The sequence below is a fragment of the Trichomonas vaginalis genome, chromosome V (genome assembly GCF_026262505.1).
Source record: "Trichomonas vaginalis G3 chromosome V, whole genome shotgun sequence".
In the NCBI taxonomy this organism is placed as follows: Eukaryota; Parabasalia; order Trichomonadida; family Trichomonadidae; genus Trichomonas; species Trichomonas vaginalis.
In genome coordinates, this window is record NC_067207.1 from 8,107,169 (window position 1) to 8,130,813 (window position 23,645).

Sequence of the window (23,645 nt, forward strand, 5' to 3'; positions counted from 1 at the left end):
TAAACACAATGACGACTAAAGCCTGTTTTGCTCTTTTGACACCAGAAGACTTTATTGTTGTGAATGGTAAAAAATACTCCTTTGAAGATACTTACTCAGATATACCACCAACAGGTTTTGTTGACTTATTTAATACTTTAAGGACGGGTGTAACATGTGCTGCAACTAGAGCAGGTTTCATTATGTTTGAATGTCCGACTGAGTTTACTATAAACGATATGAGTTATAATACAAAACTTATATCTGGTTTTTACTACCAACAGTTTCCTATAACAGGAAAAGGTGTCATACAAGGAATGTCTGTTCCATTGACTTTAAGCACACCAATCTTATATATTGTTTCAAACTTAGGTTCAAAGTGTTATTCGAATGTCGACAGAAACTATTATGACCAAAAGATACTTATGCGTATAAACAATACTTTCTCTGCTGGTTTGCCTATTGTTCATTCGAATGCAGAGTTTTCAGCTTTAGTAAACTCAAACACTTTAGCAAACATAAACTTAACCTTAGTTGACGCAAACTTTGTTCCTGTAAAACTTTTATGTCCTATGTATTTGTCAATGACGGCAGAAAGTTTCGAATTGGAAGATGCAACTGGTGAAAGTATTGTATTACAAGAACAACTTCAACAACAAATAGCTCAAGAACAACAAATGCAACAAATGGAACAAATGGAACAACAAGCTCAAGAATAAAAAAATATTTTTTTTTATTTTTATAAAAAAATGTACAGAATAGATGTTTCAGATTTTTATGACTTCCAAGCATTCAGAAATATGTGTCCATTTCGAGACTATAACAAAGCAGTCGAGAATTTGAAACGTTTAGTCATTTATGTTGACTCTGCCCCAGAATGTTATGTCATGAAAGAATGGGATGTTGTCTTTAACAAACCAAGAGCAACAATAGTGTCTGAACAAGAATGTAGACAGAAACTTAAGAAAATAAAAGTTGTACAAGTTGGAAGGAAGATGTTAGATGCTTGGGATATCTTATTGTCAAAGTTAGAAGATTTTTCAGTTCGAGGTATAAAGTTCTATACACCATCTCCAAACTTCTATTCTATCTTCACTGGATATAAATACGAACAAGTAGAATGGACTTTCAAAGTTAACGCTCCAGAGGATCATAATAAGACAAAGTTACTTGTTGTTGTTGAGTTCGCCGCCAATCATACATCCGAGTTAGGTACCGGCAATGTTACATATTCTGACACTCTCCACACCAGTTATCGATAGAGTTCTTTACAACGATGGCAACGAAGTAATTTCAGGCAATTTATACTCAGCCAAAATCATACTCAAAAGTAACTTAACAATTACAAAGACATATTATCTCTTTGCAACAGAAAGCAACGCTTCCAGCGCCTCTGTCACTAGCGTCAAAACATCACAAAATGTTAGCACTGCAACAGCCGTAGCAAGCACGAACAAGACAGAATGGACTTTCAAAGTTAACGCTCCAGAGGATCATAATAAGACAAAGTTACTTGTTGTTGTTGAGTTCGCCGCCAATCATACATCCGAGTTAGGTACCGGCAATGTTACATATTCTGACACACTCTCCACACCAGTTATCGATAGAGTTCTTTACAACGATGGCAACGAAGTAATTTCAGGCAATTTATACTCAGCCAAAATCATACTCAAAAGTAACTTAACAATTACAAAGACATATTATCTCTTTGCAACAGAAAGCAACACTTCCAGCGCCTCTGTCACTAGGCGTTCAAAACATCACAAAATGTTAGCACTGCAACAGCCGTAGCAAGCACGAACAAGACAGAATGGACTTTCAAAGTTAACGCTCCAGAGGATCATAATAAGACAAAGTTACTTGTTGTTGTTGAGTTCGCCGCCAATCATACATCCGAGTTAGGTACCGGCAATGTTACATATTCTGACACACTCTCCACACCAGTTATCGATAGAGTTCTTTACAACGATGGCAACGAAGTAATTTCAGGCAATTTATACTCAGCCAAAATCATACTCAAAAGTAACTTAACAATTACAAAGACATATTATCTCTTTGCAACAGAAAGCAACACTTCCAGCGCCTCTGTCACTAGCGTCAAAACATCACAAAATGTTAGCACTGCAACAGCCGTAGCAAGCACGAACAAGACAGAATGGACTTTCAAAGTTAACGCTCCAGAGGATCATAATAAGACAAAGTTACTTGTTGTTGTTGAGTTCGCCGCCAATCATACATCCGAGTTAGGTACCGGCAATGTTACATATTCTGACACACTCTCCACACCAGTTATCGATAGAGTTCTTTACAACGATGGCAACGAAGTAATTTCAGGCAATTTATACTCAGCCAAAATCATACTCAAAAGTAACTTAACAATTACAAAGACATATTATCTCTTTGCAACAGAAAGCAACGCTTCCAGCGCCTCTGTCACTAGCGTCAAAACATCACAAAATGTTAGCACTGCAACAGCCGTAGCAAGCACGAACAAGACAGAATGGACTTTCAAAGTTAACGCTCCAGAGGATCATAATAAGACAAAGTTACTTGTTGTTGTTGAGTTCGCCGCCAATCATACATCCGAGTTAGGTACCGGCAATGTTACATATTCTCTTGGAAGTCTCCATATTTATCTGCGCCAACTGTTGTTGCTGAAAATCATACAGGACCATTCAAGGCCGGTGAATATATTCCAGTTAAAGTTACATTACAACACTTTGAGGCAAAGACAGGAAACTTCCAATATAGATTCTATGCAGATCAGAAATGGATAGATCTCCCAGACGACAATGTAACTGAAGTAGAAACCCCATCTGCAATTAAGAAATTACATGCCGACGAAGGCAAAACATATCTACTCAACATTCCAGCTCCAAAGTATGAAGATATCAAAGAAGATGGGAAAGTTAAACTTCAAATTAGGTTAGCTGGATCCAAAGATCAAGCTCAATCCAATATCATTGAAACAGAGGTTTCACTTCAGAAACAACAATACGTTGCACCAAGCCCTGATGATTCCAAGCCAACTCCAACACCTGAAAATAGTGGACTTACTGGTGGACAGAAGGCTGGTATTGTTATTGGCGTTCTTCTTGCTGTTATCCTTATTATTCTCATCATCTACTTCGTTTTCTGCAGGAAACCATCTAAAGATAAATCATCATCTGATATCCAAGATGATTCCGGCTCCGGTGTTAATGTGTAATTTAATTTAATTAAGGATGTCAATTTGGAAGAAAAGTGAGAAAATTCCTAAAATGCTAAAAATGAATTTTCCAAACGTACTTTTTTATCTCATTTTTTTGATTTTGAAAAAAATTTGGAGAGAAGAACTCTTCGTTTTTGAATTTTGTCACGATGGTTTTAAAGTATAGGGTGTCCAAAGGTGTGTTTAGCACAAACCTGAATACTGCGAATAGAAATAAACAAGTTACATATATATAAAGTTTATTTAAATATAATCACCATTGGATTCAATCACGCGTTCGCAGCGATCGATCCAGGCTTGAAAGACACGCTTTAAATCATCATGAGAAAATTGCTCAAATTGCTCTCTTACAAAATTTTCAAGATCATCTGGACTCGCGAATTCGCGTCCTTCAGCTCTCTTTTTTAGCGTGCCGAATAAATAAAAGTCAGAGGGTGCAATATCAGGTGAATAAATTGGGTTTGGAACAACTTTGACATTGTTTTCCACCAAGTAATTCATTACCTTATGACTTTTGTGAACTCTTGAATTATCAAAATGAATTGCAAACTTTTGTTTTTGTTGTTTGGATTTCTCAAACTCATCAGAATTGATAATTTGAGTAAGAACATTGTCAATTAGATACTGAGCATTCATCGTATTAGGTTTTTGAAGAATATCAATTGCGATGATGTCATTTACGCCCCAAAAAACCGACAACATCATCATTGGTGTGTCAATTTTTTTCTTCGGGAATGTTTGCGGATTTTTCTCGTAAACGAAAAAGGGGATTTGACGGAGTCAAATCCCCGCTCGCAAAAAGTGGACTTTACATGTCAAATTTTATATGCATGTAATGTCCACTTTTATGAGTTTTAGGAAGGAATTGGAAGCCATGAGTTACTGACATTTCATCAGTATCTCATAGCCTCCAATTCCTTCTTAAAATGGGAGAAACTTTGTCCGAATAGTTTAACATTCGGACAAAGTTTCTCCCATTTTAAGAAGGAATTGGAGGGTAAGAGATATACCATATGAATGTATATCTCTTACCCTCCAATTCCTTCTAGAAAGTGTCCAAACTTTGGGTTAATTGCAAACTATTAACCCAAAGTTTGGACACTTTCAAGTGGAGATGGAAGGCTTTGGGGTATATATTAATACAATATACCTCAAAGCCTTCCATCTCCACTACAAATGGGAGAAACTTTGTCCGAATAGTTTAACATTCGGACAAAGTTTCTCCCATCTTTCAATGTAATTGCTACCTGTGAGGTACTGACTTGAAGTCAGTGCTTCACAGGTAGCAATATCCAAAAATTTAAAAACATTTTATCAGTTCGTTAAAGAACTAGAGCCTCCTAGGTACTGAACCAGAATCAGTGCCTAGGGGACTCTAGTGATCTATATAAATCTGAGAAACTTTGAGGAAATTGTTCGACATTTCCTCAAAGTTTCTCAGCAATTTAGCGAGGAATGTTCGTTATCGTGTAGATATTTATAATATATACATGATAACAAACATTCTCCGCTAAAAGATGTAAAATCTTATAAGAAATGATTGCAAAAGAATAACAAATTGCAACAAATTTTATATGAAACTGAACCTTATGAGGTAGTGATTCAAGATCACCGCCTCATAAGATTCAGTTTCAATCTCAAGTATCTCAAAAGTAAGGCTCTATTTTTTGCCATGTAAAGTGTCACTTTACTGTCAAACCGTTTTTATCGTTTTCGTTTACAACATTTTCATCCTTCGGGATCCATATGATTTTGGCTTCTGTTGCATATTGAAACCAAGACTCGTCCCCTGTTACTAAAAAGCGAAACTTCTTGGATTGATACGCACCCAATATAGAGAGGAGCTCTTTCGAAGATTGGACTCTAGATTTTTTTTGAACTGAATTAAGGTTGTGCGGAACCCAACGTGTATACGCTAGTTTGTAGTTCAAATAATTGTGCAGATAATAACTGACTGTTGTACGTGGTATCTTTGTCATCTCCTCTATCCTTCTAAGTGATGCTCTTGGGTCTTCATCTAGCGCTTGAAGAATTGCTTTGATTTTTCTTTGATCCGGCGATTTTTTGTCAATTTTTATGATGGGCGCCTTTTTGTTCATGAAGTGATACATCCTAACATGATACGTTACAGTGGAATAGCTAGGAGCATCCATACCGAAGCATTTTACCAATGTCTCGTAGATTTTTTTACAGTCTTTGCATTTTTTGCAAGAGCGAGGATGTTTTCTTTATGATTCATTAAAAAAATGAAAAAAATCCCGCCAAAATTTCCCGCGAAACCGCCTCTTGTCTCAAAATTCATTTTATATCCCGGCATGGCGCCAAAATACAACATACTCATCATATACATATATTCATATTTTTTATTATATATTTATAATCAGCATATATCTCCTTTAATAGTCTCATATAGAGCGCTGTGCTAAACGCACCTTTGGACACCCTATATATTATACACATGTATTGATATTACTATTTTTGTATATTTTAAGAGAAAATTATATTCTCCTAAAGTGAAAACAATTTTCCAAATTGCAGCTCCTTCAAAGATTTCTGAAGACTCAACGGTTAAAATTACAGTTTCTATCACAGATCCAGCTGGTCAAACTGCTACCTCTTTATATTAATATAATATTTATTTTGATATATTTTTTAGTTTAACTTTTTTTCTTTGATAAATATTTTATTTTATATTTTAAACCCTTTATTTTTTAATTAAATCATGTCTTGTAAATCAAATTACAACATGGCAAACTTTTGATTCGATATATATAGTTTACGTAACAAGTGATAGCTCCATTAGAAAGCTGAGTTTTGAAAATTACAATACATAGCATATCATTTCCAGACTTTCCCACTTTATTTTTTTTTTATTTTTTTTTAAAATGTTTCGTAATTTCAGGATGCTTTTCCCCTTTAACTTTGTTAAATGCGTAATTTTTTTCTATCTGACAACTGGCTTGAAAGATCATTGAAAATGCGATATAAACAATTTCATTTTTTTTCGACTTTTTTTTATAAATAAAGAAAATAAATATACAAATAAAATTATTTCTTAATTATTTTGTCATATTTGACAATTATATCCTGTCTCAAAGTATCCAAATCCGCAAACTGTGTTGCGTATCTCGAAGTGTCTTCGTCGTACGGCTTAATTACATCAGCCCTATCCAAGAACATCATCAAATGAAACGCGAGAGCTTTGTATTTTATCTGCATCAAAATTGCCAAAGCAGGATGGAAATCTCTTATTGATATGAACAGCAACAAAGCGTTCATTGCATTTCCAGTATCCAAGAAGTGGTGGGCGGCTCTTCTCAACAAACTCTTCGACTCATTCGAAAACTCTTCCAATTTGCAGACTTCGACAGAATCTTCCCATCTTCCGTTGTCCTGAAGATATCTTGCGGCAGAAAGATTAGCGCCAGCTAAATGCATCAATATACAGCCTTCTATAAATCTGTGCTGTGCAAAAAGTGGAACAGCGGTTGTTATCAAAAATTCTGTCACGTTTTGTGGCAAAATTTTATCTTCGTAACCGAGAAGCAACGCCGAACAAATGCTTGCCACTATTGTGAACTCGCTTTTGTTGGAGAGACTCTTGAAAACTTCGACAGCTCCTCTTCTATCACCCATTCTGAACTTGAACAACAAGTTGAAAATGGCAGAAATCGGAGTATCTGCAGGAGAAAACAGAGAAGATTGAATCCTCAACGCGGAAACAACTTCTTCTTTCCCTCCAAACATGGAATGCCGTGCTTGCAACCTCGGACCTCCCAAACTACGTGAAACACACTTCCAAATAATGGAATCAGTTGGAAATCCATGGTCATTAGCTATCTCAGCTATTTGAAGTGCTTCTGACCATGTTCCTGTAGTAGGATTCGTTAATAATTGCTCACCCATAAGCTCTAACCGTTGCTGGGCGGTTTTTAGCGGTTTTAAGAGGGCAGGTGAAGTGATTCTTTTTACAGATCTCCAGTCTCTTGCAATAACGAATTTCACGGCTTCGTCATTGAGCGGGGAGACGAGGACGAGTCCATTTCCTGTTACAGCGAATGAGGAAACAGAAAAAGGACAACTTTCCACTTTTTCAAGTGAAAAACCAAATTTTCCGTCTCTCGCGTGTACGTACAATCCGCTGGATGATCTCTCGAACTCTATCCTGTCTATGTCGATGAAAGGAGAGTATGTTTGCTTCGATGTACCGAAAGCAAAGTCGTAAAACATAATTACGCCGTCTGTGTCAGCAGTTATGATGCAATCGCCTTTCCAAGCAAGACAAGTTGTCCTGGAGTTCTCCCGTGAGTTACGCAGCCTCAGAACAGGCATCTGTGCTATGCCGTTCTTGTATGTGTAGACTTGGATTTCTCCGGTAGATAATAATACGGCGAAATTGGGAGTATCGCCTTGGAAACATGTTGCTGGTATTCTGGATACTTGGACTGCAACAGCGGTGATGGATGTTTGAAGAGTCATCGGCTTTTGTTTGACATCATAAAAAATACCAAGGTCGTATTTGCCGTGGACGAAAACGCCGAGCTCCTCTGAACATATTAGGTCTGTGGCAGGGCCAAGGCGAGTGTGGATTGGAATAACTTGGCGCTTGGGAAGATTTATTGATCCACACTCGGTTTTTGAGTACCACAGAAGGACATCTTTGGTAAGGAACTTGATCTTTTCAATGGATGTGCTGGATGCAAGGTAGTTCTGTGTGTATTTCCCTTCTGAAACGTCTGCGAAAATTATCTTTCCGGTTGGAGTGCCGAAAGCAAGGATTCCGTCGTAGAAATCGTAACAGGTTGGTATCTGTGGTATAATTTGAGACTGCGCGATGACGTAAGGTATATCATCTTTTATGGCAAACATAACTAAGCCATTTGATGGAGAGAACGCGATGTATCGCTCGGGAAGTGCACGGTTACATGCAGCGGATAGTGGTAAATACTTCGATTTTAAGTCAAACAGCTCTCTTTTCAATTTTATTGTTCCTGATTTTGTAAAAATGTAGTCTTCGTTACAGATATAGATACTGAGTGACGAGTCTTGACCATAAACTGTAATTTCGTTGTCATTTGTTAAAGAAGGAAGCAGTTTATGGAAAGATGATTGGGATGATTCATCGATTACAAGATTTCGGCCAGATTTGGTCGCTATGTTAAACGTAAGTATTTTTCCTTCAAGCATAATTAATAAAATATTACTAATATGGGGATGATGTTGAATTTCTACGATTTTTTCTGATTTATCTAAAGTATGGGATTGAGATTGAGATGTTGGAGCCTGCTTGGCATTCTTTGACGTGATAATTGTAAAGGATGGACCATTAGAATATAGAATTGCAGTGAATATATCTGAACTATTAACAGCCATCCTTGTATATGTACCAGGAACATCTATCTTCCAAAGTATTCGTGAGTTTTTCGCTTGATCTTCAGCTTCATACGGCCAAAAATCGATACTATAAATTGTATTTGGTTCTGCAAAGCCTAAAACGATTTTACGGGACCATTGAAGCTCCGATACATACTGAGCTTCAGATACTTGACGAGTGATTCCGAGTGTAAGACCTGATTCACAATCCCATAACAAAACTCTTCCGCAATCGTCTGAAATTGCAAGATAAGGTAGCTCATAGTGGAATTTAAGGCAAGTTATGTTAGAATTTAGAATTTCAATGGATCATAAGAAAGAAATATCATTTTTAGTAGTTTTATAGAGATAAATTGTGCCTTTACCGGCTAATGCAAGTAGCCCACATGCTTCCCAGTCCATGCTCCCTGTGTTGAACACTTTACTAGGTGGACAAAGTGAAGCAAATCGTATCTTAGCTTTATTAAAAGGATTCGCTTGCATTTTTTTTATAAATTGATATCGTCAAAAATTTTAATTCTACAATGTTTTAAATATATTAATATTTAGTTGTACAGAATCAAATCACATCTACTTGAAAAAAAAAAGGTAGTGGGGCTTCCAGGCGCGTTGCGCCCTCTAGCCCCGAAGATGTTTAGTATAAAACCGCTTTTTAACTTCACTTAAAATGCCACGTAAGCTACGTAAGAATATACGTAAGAGGAAGGGAGCATTGAAACATCCAATAGTAAAACTGACACCACAACAACAGTTGCAACAACAAATGCTGAATGACCCCACTATGTTGCAACAAATGTCAAGCAACCCTATGCTTTTAAACCGAGTTATTGGTGCACAGAGTGGAGGTTTAAGAGCGGCACTTTTAGCGAAAATGGCAGGCTATGGTGGAGCTGCAGACGGAACAGCTTATAACCCTCAAAGTCAAATGAATTTGAGTTCACTCAAAAATCAAATAACAGATGTCAAAAAGTCAAACATAGACATACAGAAACAAATAAGTGAAAACGAAAAGAAACTAGAATATGACAGACACACAAAGAAACTCAATGAGTTAAACGTAGAGAAAAAGAAGAAAGAAGAACAACTGAAAGAACTAAGTACAGAGGAATATGCGAAAAAAGTGTCAGAAAAAGCAGCAGAAGTAGCAAAAATGGAACAAGATGTTATAAATTTGAAAAACCATACTACTCAATATAAAGTACTGAAAGATGAAGAAATAAAACAAAAAGCCCTGAAGACATATATGGATAGCGATGAGTATAAAAAAGAAGTTGAAGCAAATGTAAAGGCAGAAAAACTTTTACAGTTGCAAAACCAAACCGTACAGTATGAAAACTTAGCACAAGAAAGTAAAAATAACGACGCAGCCATGCAAAAGGCAATGAAAAGCGCAGAATATATAAAAGCTAATAATGACTGGTTAGACGCCCAAGCCAACGCTAAAGCAGCCCAACTTATAGGGTCAATAAGGACAAAAATACAAGCGGATGAAGACAGTTCAAATGAAGCTTTAACGAATGCTGACTTTAAGAACGCCTTCGAAGCTCTTCATAGTAAGGTGAAACTAGTGAACGACTTCTCATCTGGAAAGAAACTGAAGTCTGAAGGTTTCGACAAAGAGTTAAAAGAAGTAGCACAAAATATGACGAAAATAACAGATGCAGCAACGAGACAGGCAGTTCAAAGTGCCCATGACGCCGTTAGAACAGCTGTTGTGGAAAGTCAAGAAAAAGAGTTACAACAGACCAAAAGAGACCTAGTAAATGCTTTCTTAAGAACGAAAAGTCAGGTAGGACATTATGCTGCAGATGGAACATATGTGCCAGCTGGTGGAACTTATATACCAGCTGGTGGAACTTATATACTAGCTAGTGGAACTTATATACCACCAAACCCTCCAAGAGAAGCACCTGCACCAGGACTACCTAAAACATTTACATCGTCACATGGACACAGACACAGGCATGCACCAAAACCAACACAACAACCAACAGTTCAAAATCCAGCACCACAACAACAACAACAACCAGCACAACAACCACCTCCACAACCAGCACAGCAACCAACAGTTCAAAACCCTGCACAACAACCACCTCCACAACCAGCACAGCAACCAACAGTTCAAAACCCTGCACAACAACCACCTCCACAACCAGCACAACAACCACAAACAGAGCAAGGACATAAAAGAAGTAGAGAACAAGGAAACCAAGATTTCTTAAAAATGCTTAAGGAAGAATATGGTTACCCAGATACTCTTGACTTTAGTGACAGATATAAAGAAGCTATTAGAAAGTTCAAGGAAGGAAATACAGACCCGAACCTATTTAGCTTTATGGTTCAGCACCAAATGGGATATAATTTCAAACCTGGAAAATACAAGCTCGCTAAGGGATATGATTTAATAGCATATCATCCAAATGACATGAACGAATTTACTCCGAGATATTTGGTGTCAGAGCTAAATGACAATTCAACTCTCTTCATGAAACGCGTAAAAAATAGAGACGGAACGAAAGAAGAAAGGTTTATGAGTCCGGATGACTTAGATAGGGAACTTTTTAAAAACGGTCTCGGAATATATGAAATGCCAGCAGATGAGGTACAAGAAACTCAACAGGAAGAAGTTCAGATACAACCAGACATGGAAGAAATAGTTCAGCAACAACAGCTAGAAGAGCCTGAAGGAAACGAACAAGTCCCTCCTTTGGAAACTAACCTCACAGAACTAGATGAAGATTTGGAACAGCCGAAAAATCTTGACCCTCAACAAGAGTATGAGGTGAATATGGAATCTTTCCAAGAGTCTAAAAAAAATTCGGCTGACATAGTAGAAGAATATCGAAAAATGTTTGCCGACATACAAAAGACTCCAACATCAGATGAAAATATTCAGCATAGAATGGAAGTACTGAAAGATAATGTACGCAAATACAACAATCCTTTTTACTTACGACCATATAACGTTCAATCTTTGGCTGAACTCGGTGAAAATAAAAGGTTAAATTTCAACAAAACATATAGAAATGAAACATTGTTTAAAGTTCATTCAGAACCTAACCAATATGGAAACAAACCTACTTTTGTTTCTGCAGACTATGGAACTACAATGAGATGGGGTCATAAAGCTAATCCGGATAGGTGGTTCATAAACTTACAACCACAATTCCAAGAAGTTGTAGACGCAATGGAAGTGAATGGTGAACCAGATATAGCTGGTATTTTCAGCGCGGCTTTAATGCCATTGAAAGATATGAAAGATGCAGATATTTTGAACCAGTATGAAATGAACATGGCTGATGGAAATATAACACCTGACGTTCTAAAACATTTATCTCAAAGAACTACACAGAACCATAGAGATGGTATATTTGGTGAAGAGTTTAGAAAGACAGTTAGGGAGAGAGAAGGAAGAGAACCTATTGTACATGACCTTGCAAACGAAAGTTTACAAAATGTCATAAAAACTTACTTTGCAGACAATGAACCGAGAAGGGATGAATATTTAAGAAAACTCAAATGGACAGTACCAAATGAAATGTTAGTATTGAAAAACATGTTCCTTGACAAAATAAAACCAACTACAGAAATAAATGACGAAAGACTGAAACATTGGGTAAAAGCTTTCCCATTCACAAAAGATATTATTGGTAACATGGAAAGAAAACCAGAATGGCTACAAAAACATATATTTGGAAACGAGCTTATTCCATATGGACAAGCTCTGTTTGAAGAGCTTGAACCGGAAACTCAGGAAAGAGTCATGCAAACAATACGCGAAGACTCAAATACAAACTATGACAAAATCTTTCTAGGATATAGGTTACCTGAGATGGGCGACCAGAGCCCAAAGGCAAAAAGGACATGGGAAATTTACAACATACTAGGTGAACATGAGGCAAAGATGCAACAACTTGAAGCAGAGGGCAAGTTACCAAAAGCGACACCAAAGAAGAAGAGAAGAGTAGAACAAAGTGAAAGTAGTGAAGAAGTAACTTCATCTAGTGAAAGTAGTGGCAATGAAGGAAAAAGAAGAGTTAAAAACTCAGTCAGGAAGAAAGTAAAGCTTGGTCCGAGTGGGTTCTATTATGACATATAAATCCAACTATTCTATATTTTTACCCATATGAAATGTACGCCGCTCAGAATATAACGCCAACAGTTTTGGATGCCATGAATGGAAATGTTTCCGAATGGTATAACGAATGCGACAATGCCATTAGAAGGTCAGAAATAGTTCCTGGAACTTACGAATATACAACTGCTGTTTCTTATGGAAACGTAGGTGAGTTTGGAGAAGGTTCTTCAACAACAGTAGATATTGCTTGCGACAGGTTTCATATTATTTCTATTGACAACTCTTTCTTATACGTGGAACAAGACATTGAAATAAAACCTTCTGCCAAGTTGTCTGAAAAGAAAGGTTGCAATGGAATTTTCTATGTCGGATACCAATATGCTCCAGAAGTTTTCATGGGATATAAGATATATTCTAACTCTGACTTAGTTCAAACAGTAACATGGGCAAACTATGAATGGTTCGCTTTAAGAAACTCAGTACAACCACAAGCTAGAGAACAAACAGACCAGTATGCAACTATTGAGAAAATAAGAAGACTTGACCCTAACGTTCCAGGAGTTTATGTTAACCTTTCTGGTTCAGATGGAACTGCTGCCACTAAAGTAAAACTGAAACTTAGAGTTCCTTTGTCATCTTTCCTCATCTTCAGGTTTTTAAGATACTTGCCAAACTGGGCAGGAAAAATTTCTATCGAACTTACTCCAAGCAAAAATAACTTAGTCATTGCACCAACACAAGACCCATTCACTCTTACAGACGTAAAGGGAACAAATAAAACGTCATTCGCCGAATTTTGCAAAGACAAAGTTGACTTAGACTTTGGTTTCTCAAACCTCAACACTGAAGTAAACTATTATTTCAATGCTGCTGGAGATGCTTGGGACCCAGTTAAGTTCACATGCGAAAAATTTGAATGCAAGAGAATAGAAAGCAGACTTGCAGTCTATATGTTGGACCCAGATATTTCAAATGCTTTAGCTGCCAAATATATTGCAGTTCCACTTATGTTCCCTATACACCAAATATCTGTCAAAGACTTTGCAGGTGAAGTTGGAAACCAAAGTGCTGACCCAGGTGCAAGAACAGATATTGCCTTAACAACTGCAATGAAACATGCAGATACTATGTTTGTTCTTTTCAGACGAACTATAAATGACTATTCTTGTTTCTACAACCCTGGTATTAAATATCATATAAACATAGATGGCAAATATTATCCAAGAGAAGAATATTCTACAGTTGAGGATATGAGGTCATACAACTTGACATTAGATGCTATGAACTTTAACAACAACTTCACAACAACCATTAACCCTGAAATGCAAAGTTCTATTATGCCATATGTGAAAGTATGGACCCATACAGGAGGTCAAAAAACTCAATATACAAATGGAGACCGTTCAAACTTTTGGCTTGGCATTCCATTTGCTGACTCAGAAGACTTTATGGGTGGTATTTCAACTGTTGGTACAGTTCAAATACAATATACTGGTGACAGAGACGGTCCAGATGAATTGAAAGCAAAGAAGTTTACAAAACCAATAGCACTTTTCACGGAAGATGCTCTTTTGAAAATTCGTTCGATGAAACCTGCTGGGGCTCCTCAGATTGGCATAACGACAGCTTCCATCGAGCAGATTTTGGCAGCAGGTCAGTAAGTTGTTCTTGAACTGACTTCTCTCCGTCAAATATTGACAGTACGCCAGTTTTGACATAATATTGTATTATAAACTTTCCTTTAGAAATATCTGTAAGTTTTGAAGTTATATTTTTGTCTGCTTCAAGAACTTTCACCATTTCAGTTATACCAACTTTCTTTGCTTTATGAAAATATTTAGGTTCAGCAAAGACTGCTATTCTATAACATTTTCCATTGTTTGTGTAAAGAACTATTCTGTCAATGTATTTGTATTGTTTGTGTGTGTAAACTTTGTTTTGCTTCAATTCGAAGAGATATCTGAATACGTCCATCTTTTTATTCTAAGTAAAATGTCATTTCCGAAAAATAGAAGTGTAAGTGTTTCAAAAGGTTTAATGGCGGTGGCAGATGTGAAGTTAAATTCACCAACTCAAACAAACAGTCAAAGTGTTGTTGTCAATGTCAAAGACAGAGATGTTGAAGTGGGGAAACCATACGAAGACGAAGATGGTATAACAATAGTTCCTGTAAAAGAACAACCAACATATCCTGAAGTTAGCAGAGACTTAAGTTCTGTTGCAGATATTCGAAACGACTACCAACAACTGAAAGACAAACTTAAAACTCAGGAGAAGATTTGTCAAGCTTTAAGTATAATGTTAAACTTGGTCGAACACAACCCTGTAAAAGTGAACTCATATGTCATTGCACCTCATGAAGTTTTGAAAGAACTATTGAAACTTTTGACAGAGGCAGACGATATAAACATCAAAGAAATAGAACCCGACATTAGTTGCTGTGGTGTTTCATATAATGTCATTGACAAGATATACGTTATGAAAGGAGGTGAAACGTTGAACTTAAAATATAGTTTCCCAGACGTTATAAAAATATTTGACGACCACAACATTTCATTAAAATTTATTTGCTAAGTAAATGGCAGAAGACATAATGGTTTATACTATTACGACTAAAAACCCTGAGTCATATAATTCTATAACAACAAACTTACAAAGTCCTCAAGGACGATATTGTAAACTAACCTTAAACACAATGACGACTAAAGCCTGTTTTGCTCTTTTGACACCAGAAGACTTTATTGTTGTGAATGGTAAAAAATACTCCTTTGAAGATACTTACTCAGATATACCACCAACAGGTTTTGTTGACTTATTTAATACTTTAAGGACGGGTGTAACATGTGCTGCAACTAGAGCAGGTTTCATTATGTTTGGATGTCCGACTGAGTTTACTATAAACGATATGAGTTATAATACAAAACTTATATCTGGTTTTTACTACCAACAGTTTCCTATAACAGGAAAAGGTGTCATACAAGGAATGTCTGTTCCATTGACTTTAAGCACACCAATCTTATATATTGTTTCAAACTTAGGTTCAAAGTGTTATTCGAATGTCGACAGAAACTATTATGACCAAAAGATACTTATGCGTATAAACAATACTTTCTCTGCTGGTTTGCCTATTGTTCATTCGAATGCAGAGTTTTCAGCTTTAGTAAACTCAAACACTTTAGCAAACATAAACTTAACCTTAGTTGACGCAAACTTTGTTCCTGTAAAACTTTTATGTCCTATGTATTTGTCAATGACGGCAGAAAGTTTCGAATTGGAAGATGCAACTGGTGAAAGTATTGTATTACAAGAACAACTTCAACAACAAATAGCTCAAGAACAACAAATGCAACAAATGGAACAAATGGAACAACAAGCTCAAGAATAAAAAAATATTTTTTTTTATTTTTATAAAAAAATGTACAGAATAGATGTTTCAGATTTTTATGACTTCCAAGCATTCAGAAATATGTGTCCATTTCGAGACTATAACAAAGCAGTCGAGAATTTGAAACGTTTAGTCATTTATGTTGACTCTGCCCCAGAATGTTATGTCATGAAAGAATGGGATGTTGTCTTTAACAAACCAAGAGCAACAATAGTGTCTGAACAAGAATGTAGACAGAAACTTAAGAAAATAAAAGTTGTACAAGTTGGAAGGAAGATGTTAGATGCTTGGGATATCTTATTGTCAAAGTTAGAAGATTTTTCAGTTCGAGGTATAAAGTTCTATACACCATCTCCAAACTTCTATTCTATCTTCACTGGATATAAATACGAACAAGTAGAATGGACTTTCAAAGTTAACGCTCCAGAGGATCATAATAAGACAAAGTTACTTGTTGTTGTTGAGTTCGCCGCCAATCATAAATCCAACTTAGGTACCGGTAATGTTACATATTCTTCCACAGTCCCCACACCAGTTATCGAGAGTGTTCAATACAACGATGGCAACGAAGTAATTTCAGGCAATCCATACACAGCCAAAATCATACTCGAAACAGGCTTAAATATTACAAAGACATATTATCTCTTTGCAACAGAAAGCGAAGCTTCCAACGCCTCTGTCACTAGCGTCGCAATATCACAAAATGTTCTCAATGCAACAGCCGTAGCAAGCGGGAACAAGAAAGAATGGACTTTCAAAGTTAACGCTCCAGAGGATCATAATAAGACAAAGTTACTTGTTGTTGTTGAGTTCGCCGCCAATCATAAATCCAACTTAGGTACCGGCAATGTTACATATTCTGACACACTCTCCACACCAGTTATCGATAGAGTTCTTTACAACGATGGCAACGAAGTAATTTCAGGCAATCCATACACAGCCAAAATCATACTCGAAACAGGCTTAAATATTACAAAGACATATTATCTCTTTGCAACAGAAAGCGAAGCTTCCAGCGCCTCTGTCACTAGCGTCAAAACATCACAAAATGTTAGCACTGCAACAGCCGTAGCAAGCACGAACAAGACAGAATGGACTTTCAAAGTTAACGCTCCAGAGGATCATAATAAGACAAAGTTACTTGTTGTTGTTGAGTTCGCCGCCAATCATACATCCGAGTTAGGTACCGGCAATGTTACATATTCTGACACACTCTCCACACCAGTTATCGATAGAGTTCTTTACAACGATGGCAACGAAGTAATTTCAGGCAATCCATACACAGCCAAAATCATACTCGAAACAGGCTTAAATATTACAAAGACATATTATCTCTTTGCAACAGAAAGCGAAGCTTCCAGCGCCTCTGTCACTAGCGTCAAAACATCACAAAATGTTAGCACTGCAACAGCCGTAGCAAGCACGAACAAGACAGAATGGACTTTCAAAGTTAACGCTCCAGAGGATCATAATAAGACAAAGTTACTTGTTGTTGTTGAGTTCGCCGCCAATCATACATCCGAGTTAGGTACCGGCAATGTTACATATTCTCTTGGAAAGTCTCCATATTTATCTGCGCCAACTGTTGTTGCTGAAAATCATACAGGACCATTCAAGGCCGGTGAATATATTCCAGTTAAAGTTACATTACAACACTTTGAGGCAAAGACAGGAAACTTCCAATATAGATTCTATGCAGATCAGAAATGGATAGATCTCCCAGACGACAATGTAACTGAAGTAGAAACCCCATCTGCAATTAAGAAATTACATGCCGACGAAGGCAAAACATATCTACTCAACATTCCAGCTCCAAAGTATGAAGATATCAAAGAAGATGGGAAAGTTAAACTTCAAATTAGGTTAGCTGGATCCAAAGATCAAGCTCAATCCAATATCATTGAAACAGAGGTTTCACTTCAGAAACAACAATACGTTGCACCAAGCCCTGATGATTCCAAGCCAACTCCAACACCTGAAAATAGTGGACTTACTGGTGGACAGAAGGCTGGTATTGTTATTGGCGTTCTTCTTGCTGTTATCCTTATTATTCTCATCATCTACTTCGTTTTCTGCAGGAAACCATCTAAAGATAAATCATCATCTGATATCCAAGATGATTCCGGCTCCGGTGTTAATGTGTAATTTAATTTAATTAAGGATGTCAATTTGGAAGAAAAGTGAGAAAATTCCTAAAATGCTAAAAATGAATTTTCCAAACGTACTTTTTTATCTCATTTTTTTGATTTTGAAAAAAATTTGGAGAGAAGAACTCTTCGTTTTTGAATTTTGTCACGATGGTTTTAAAGTATAGGGTGTCCAAAGGTGTGTTTAGCACAAACCTGAATACTGCGAATAGAAATAAACAAGTTACATATATATAAAGTTTATTTAAATATAATCACCATTGGATTCAATCACGCGTTCGCAGCGATCGATCCAGGCTTGAAAGACACGCTTTAAATCATCATGAGAAAATTGCTCAAATTGCTCTCTTACAAAATTTTCAAGATCATCTGGACTCGCGAATTCGCGTCCTTCAGCTCTCTTTTTTAGCGTGCCGAATAAATAAAAGTCAGAGGGTGCAATATCAGGTGAATAAATTGGGTTTGGAACAACTTTGACATTGTTTTCCACCAAGTAATTCATTACCTTATGACTTTTGTGAACTCTTGAATTATCAAAATGAATTGCAAACTTTTGTTTTTGTTGTTTGGATTTCTCAAACTCATCAGAATTGATAATTTGAGTAAGAACATTGTCAATTAGATACTGAGCATTCATCGTATTAGGTTTTTGAAGAATATCAATTGCGATGATGTCATTTACGCCCCAAAAAACCGACAACATCATCATTGGTGTGTCAATTTTTTTCTTCGGGAATGTTTGCGGATTTTTCTCGTAAACGAAAAAGGGGATTTGACGGAGTCAAATCCCCGCTCGCAAAAAGTGGACTTTACATGTCAAATTTTATATGCATGTAATGTCCACTTTTATGAGTTTTAGGAAGGAATTGGAAGCCATGAGTTACTGACATTTCATCAGTATCTCATAGCCTCCAATTCCTTCTTAAAATGGGAGAAACTTTGTCCGAATAGTTTAACATTCGGACAAAGTTTCTCCCATTTTAAGAAGGAATTGGAGGGTAAGAGATATACCATATGAATGTATATCTCTTACCCTCCAATTCCTTCTAGAAAGTGTCCAAACTTTGGGTTAATTGCAAACTATTAACCCAAAGTTTGGACACTTTCAAGTGGAGATGGAAGGCTTTGGGGTATATATTAATACAATATACCTCAAAGCCTTCCATCTCCACTACAAATGGGAGAAACTTTGTCCGAATAGTTTAACATTCGGACAAAGTTTCTCCCATCTTTCAATGTAATTGCTACCTGTGAGGTACTGACTTGAAGTCAGTGCTTCACAGGTAGCAATATCCAAAAATTTAAAAACATTTTTCAGTTCGTTAAAGAACTAGAGCCTCCTAGGTACTGAACCAGAATCAGTGCCTAGGGGACTCTAGTGATCTATATAAATCTGAGAAACTTTGAGGAAATTGTTCGACATTTCCTCAAAGTTTCTCAGCAATTTAGCGAGGAATGTTCGTTATCGTGTAGATATTTATAATATATACATGATAACAAACATTCCCCCGCTAAAAGATGTAAAATCTTATAAGAAATGATTGCAAAAGAATAACAAATTGCAACAAATTTTATATGAAACTGAACCTTATGAGGTAGTGATTCAAGATCACCGCCTCATAAGATTCAGTTTCAATCTCAAGTATCTCAAAAGTAAGGCTCTATTTTTTTGCCATGTAAAGTGTCACTTTACTGTCAAACCGTTTTTATCGTTTTCGTTTACAACATTTTCATCCTTCGGGATCCATATGATTTTGGCTTCTGTTGCATATTGAAACCAAGACTCGTCCCCTGTTACTAAAAAGCGAAAAACTTCTTGGATTGATACGCACCCAATATAGAGAGGAGCTCTTTCGAAGATTGGACTCTAGATTTTTTTTGAACTGAATTAAGGTTGTGCGGAACCCAACGTGTATACGCTAGTTTGTAGTTCAAATAATTGTGCAGATAATAACTGACTGTTGTACGTGGTATCTTTGTCATCTCCTCTATCCTTCTAAGTGATGCTCTTGGGTCTTCATCTAGCGCTTGAAGAATTGCTTTGATTTTCTTTGATCCGGCGATTTTTTGTCAATTTTTATTGATGGGCGCCTTTTTGTTCATGAAGTGGATACATCCTAACATGATACGTTACAGTGGAATAGCTAGGAGCATCCATACCGAAGCATTTTACCAATGTCTCGTAGATTTTTTTACAGTCTTTGCATTTTTTGCAAGAGCGAGGATGTTTTCTTTATGATTCATTAAAAAAATGAAAAAAATCCCGCCAAAATTTCCCGCGAAACCGCCTCTTGTCTCAAAATTCATTTTATATCCCGGCATGGCGCCAAAATACAACATACTCATCATATACATATATTCATATTTTTTATTATATATTTATAATCAGCATATATCTCCTTTAATAGTCTCATATAGAGCGCTGTGCTAAACGCACCTTTGGACACCCTATATATTATACACATGTATTGATATTACTATTTTTGTATATTTTAAGAGAAAATTATATTCTCCTAAAGTGAAAACAATTTCCAAATTGCAGCTCCTTCAAAGATTTCTGAAGACTCAACGGTTAAAATTACAGTTTCTATCACAGATCCAGCTGGTCAAACTGCTACCTCTTTATATTAATATAATATTTATTTTGATATATTTTTTAGTTTAACTTTTTTTCTTTGATAAATATTTTATTTTATATTTTAAACCCTTTATTTTTTAATTAAATCATGTCTTGTAAATCAAATTACAACATGGCAAACTTTTGATTCGATATATATAGTTTACGTAACAAGTGATAGCTCCATTAGAAAGCTGAGTTTTGAAAATTACAATACATAGCATATCATTTCCAGACTTTCCCACTTATTTTTTTTTTATTTTTTTTAAAATGTTTCGTAATTTCAGGATGCTTTTCCCCTTTAACTTTGTTAAATGCGTAATTTTTTTCTATCTGACAACTGGCTTGAAAGATCATTGAAAATGCGATATAAACAATTTCATTTTTTTTCGACTTTTTTTTATAAATAAAGAAAATAAAATATACAAATAAAATTATTTCTTAATTATTTTGTCATATTTGACAATTATATCCTGTCTCAAAGTATCCAAATCCGCAAACTGTGTTGCGTATCTCGAAGTGTCTTCGTCGTACGGCTTAATTACATCAGCCCTATCCAAGAACATCATCAAATGAAACGCGAGAGCTTTGTATTTTATCTGCATCAAAATTGCCAAAGCAGGATGGAAATCTCTTATTGATATGAACAGCAACAAAGCGTTCATTGCATTTCCAGTATCCAAGAAGTGGTGGGCGGCTCTTCTCAACAAACTCTTCGACTCATTCGAAAACTCTTCCAATTTGCAGACTTCGACAGAATCTTCCCATCTTCCGTTGTCCTGAAGATATCTTGCGGCAGAAAGATTAGCGCCAGCTAAATGCATCAATATACAGCCTTCTATAAATCTGTGCTGTGCAAAAAGTGGAACAGCGGTTGTTATCAAAAATTCTGTCACGTTTTGTGGCAAAATTTTATCTTCGTAACCGAGAAGCAACGCCGAACAAATGCTTGCCACTATTGTGAACTCGCTTTTGTTGGAGAGACTCTTGAAAACTTCGACAGCTCCTCTTCTATCACCCATTCTGAACTTGAACAACAAGTTGAAAATGGCAGAAATCGGAGTATCTGCAGGAGAAAACAGAGAAGATTGAATCCTCAACGCGGAAACAACTTCTTCTTTCCCTCCAAACATGGAATGCCGTGCTTGCAACCTCGGACCTCCCAAACTACGTGAAACACACTTCCAAATAATGGAATCAGTTGGAAATCCATGGTCATTAGCTATCTCAGCTATTTGAAGTGCTTCTGACCATGTTCCTGTAGTAGGATTCGTTAATAATTGCTCACCCATAAGCTCTAACCGTTGCTGGGCGGTTTTTAGCGGTTTTAAGAGGGCAGGTGAAGTGATTCTTTTTACAGATCTCCAGTCTCTTGCAATAACGAATTTCACGGCTTCGTCATTGAGCGGGGAGACGAGGACGAGTCCATTTCCTGTTACAGCGAATGAGGAAACAGAAAAAGGACAACTTTCCACTTTTTCAAGTGAAAAACCAAATTTTCCGTCTCTCGCGTGTACGTACAATCCGCTGGATGATCTCTCGAACTCTATCCTGTCTATGTCGATGAAAGGAGAGTATGTTTGCTTCGATGTACCGAAAGCAAAGTCGTAAAACATAATTACGCCGTCTGTGTCAGCAGTTATGATGCAATCGCCTTTCCAAGCAAGACAAGTTGTCCTGGAGTTCTCCCGTGAGTTACGCAGCCTCAGAACAGGCATCTGTGCTATGCCGTTCTTGTATGTGTAGACTTGGATTTCTCCGGTAGATAATAATACGGCGAAATTGGGAGTATCGCCTTGGAAACATGTTGCTGGTATTCTGGATACTTGGACTGCAACAGCGGTGATGGATGTTTGAAGAGTCATCGGCTTTTGTTTGACATCATAAAAAATACCAAGGTCGTATTTGCCGTGGACGAAAACGCCGAGCTCCTCTGAACATATTAGGTCTGTGGCAGGGCCAAGGCGAGTGTGGATTGGAATAACTTGGCGCTTGGGAAGATTTATTGATCCACACTCGGTTTTTGAGTACCACAGAAGGACATCTTTGGTAAGGAACTTGATCTTTTCAATGGATGTGCTGGATGCAAGGTAGTTCTGTGTGTATTTCCCTTCTGAAACGTCTGCGAAAATTATCTTTCCGGTTGGAGTGCCGAAAGCAAGGATTCCGTCGTAGAAATCGTAACAGGTTGGTATCTGTGGTATAATTTGAGACTGCGCGATGACGTAAGGTATATCATCTTTTATGGCAAACATAACTAAGCCATTTGATGGAGAGAACGCGATGTATCGCTCGGGAAGTGCACGGTTACATGCAGCGGATAGTGGTAAATACTTCGATTTTAAGTCAAACAGCTCTCTTTTCAATTTTATTGTTCCTGATTTTGTAAAAATGTAGTCTTCGTTACAGATATAGATACTGAGTGACGAGTCTTGACCATAAACTGTAATTTCGTTGTCATTTGTTAAAGAAGGAAGCAGTTTATGGAAAGATGATTGGGATGATTCATCGATTACAAGATTTCGGCCAGATTTGGTCGCTATGTTAAACGTAAGTATTTTTCCTTCAAGCATAATTAATAAAATATTACTAATATGGGGATGATGTTGAATTTCTACGATTTTTTCTGATTTATCTAAAGTATGGGATTGAGATTGAGATGTTGGAGCCTGCTTGGCATTCTTTGACGTGATAATTGTAAAGGATGGACCATTAGAATATAGAATTGCAGTGAATATATCTGAACTATTAACAGCCATCCTTGTATATGTACCAGGAACATCTATCTTCCAAAGTATTCGTGAGTTTTTCGCTTGATCTTCAGCTTCATACGGCCAAAAATCGATACTATAAAT

The 23,645-nt window shown here is 36.7% G+C and overlaps 2 protein-coding genes and 2 pseudogenes across 4 annotated transcripts, besides 10 other annotated features; 2 read left to right on the forward strand and 2 right to left on the reverse strand.

Annotated features, from left to right (window-relative positions):
- Positions 1-1,104: part of a mobile genetic element that runs on past the window's edge.
- A 2,249-nt stretch (positions 1,105-3,353) lies between these two features.
- Positions 3,354-3,381: a terminal%2Cinverted (terminal inverted repeat of Mariner transposon ID:TVAGG3_0298730).
- Positions 3,354-5,636: a mobile genetic element.
- Positions 3,434-5,540, reverse strand: TVAGG3_0298740 (annotated as a pseudogene). Its single transcript has one exon. A coding segment is annotated over exon 1 (2,107 nt).
- Positions 3,935-4,078: a mobile genetic element.
- Positions 5,609-5,636: a terminal%2Cinverted (terminal inverted repeat of Mariner transposon ID:TVAGG3_0298730).
- A 3,594-nt stretch (positions 5,637-9,230) lies between these two features.
- Positions 9,231-10,224, forward strand: TVAGG3_0298760 (protein of unknown function, DUF4106 family; the record flags this gene model as incomplete). The annotated part of the gene is made up of 1 exon (XM_051229450.1): positions 9,231-10,224. A coding segment is annotated over one exon (994 nt), but the record flags the coding sequence as incomplete, so codon positions are not given.
- Positions 10,225-11,615: 1,391 nt separating this feature from the next.
- Positions 11,616-16,432: a mobile genetic element.
- Positions 12,327-12,527, forward strand: TVAGG3_0298780 (protein of unknown function, DUF4106 family; the record flags this gene model as incomplete). The annotated part of the gene is made up of 1 exon (XM_051229451.1): positions 12,327-12,527. A coding segment is annotated over one exon (201 nt), but the record flags the coding sequence as incomplete, so codon positions are not given.
- Positions 16,433-18,337: 1,905 nt separating the features above from the next.
- Positions 18,338-18,365: a terminal%2Cinverted (terminal inverted repeat of Mariner transposon ID:TVAGG3_0298790).
- Positions 18,338-20,624: a mobile genetic element.
- Positions 18,418-20,528, reverse strand: TVAGG3_0298800 (annotated as a pseudogene). The gene has a single exon. A coding segment is annotated over exon 1 (2,111 nt).
- Positions 18,919-19,062: a mobile genetic element.
- Positions 20,597-20,624: a terminal%2Cinverted (terminal inverted repeat of Mariner transposon ID:TVAGG3_0298790).
- Positions 20,625-23,645: the final 3,021 nt, after the last annotated feature.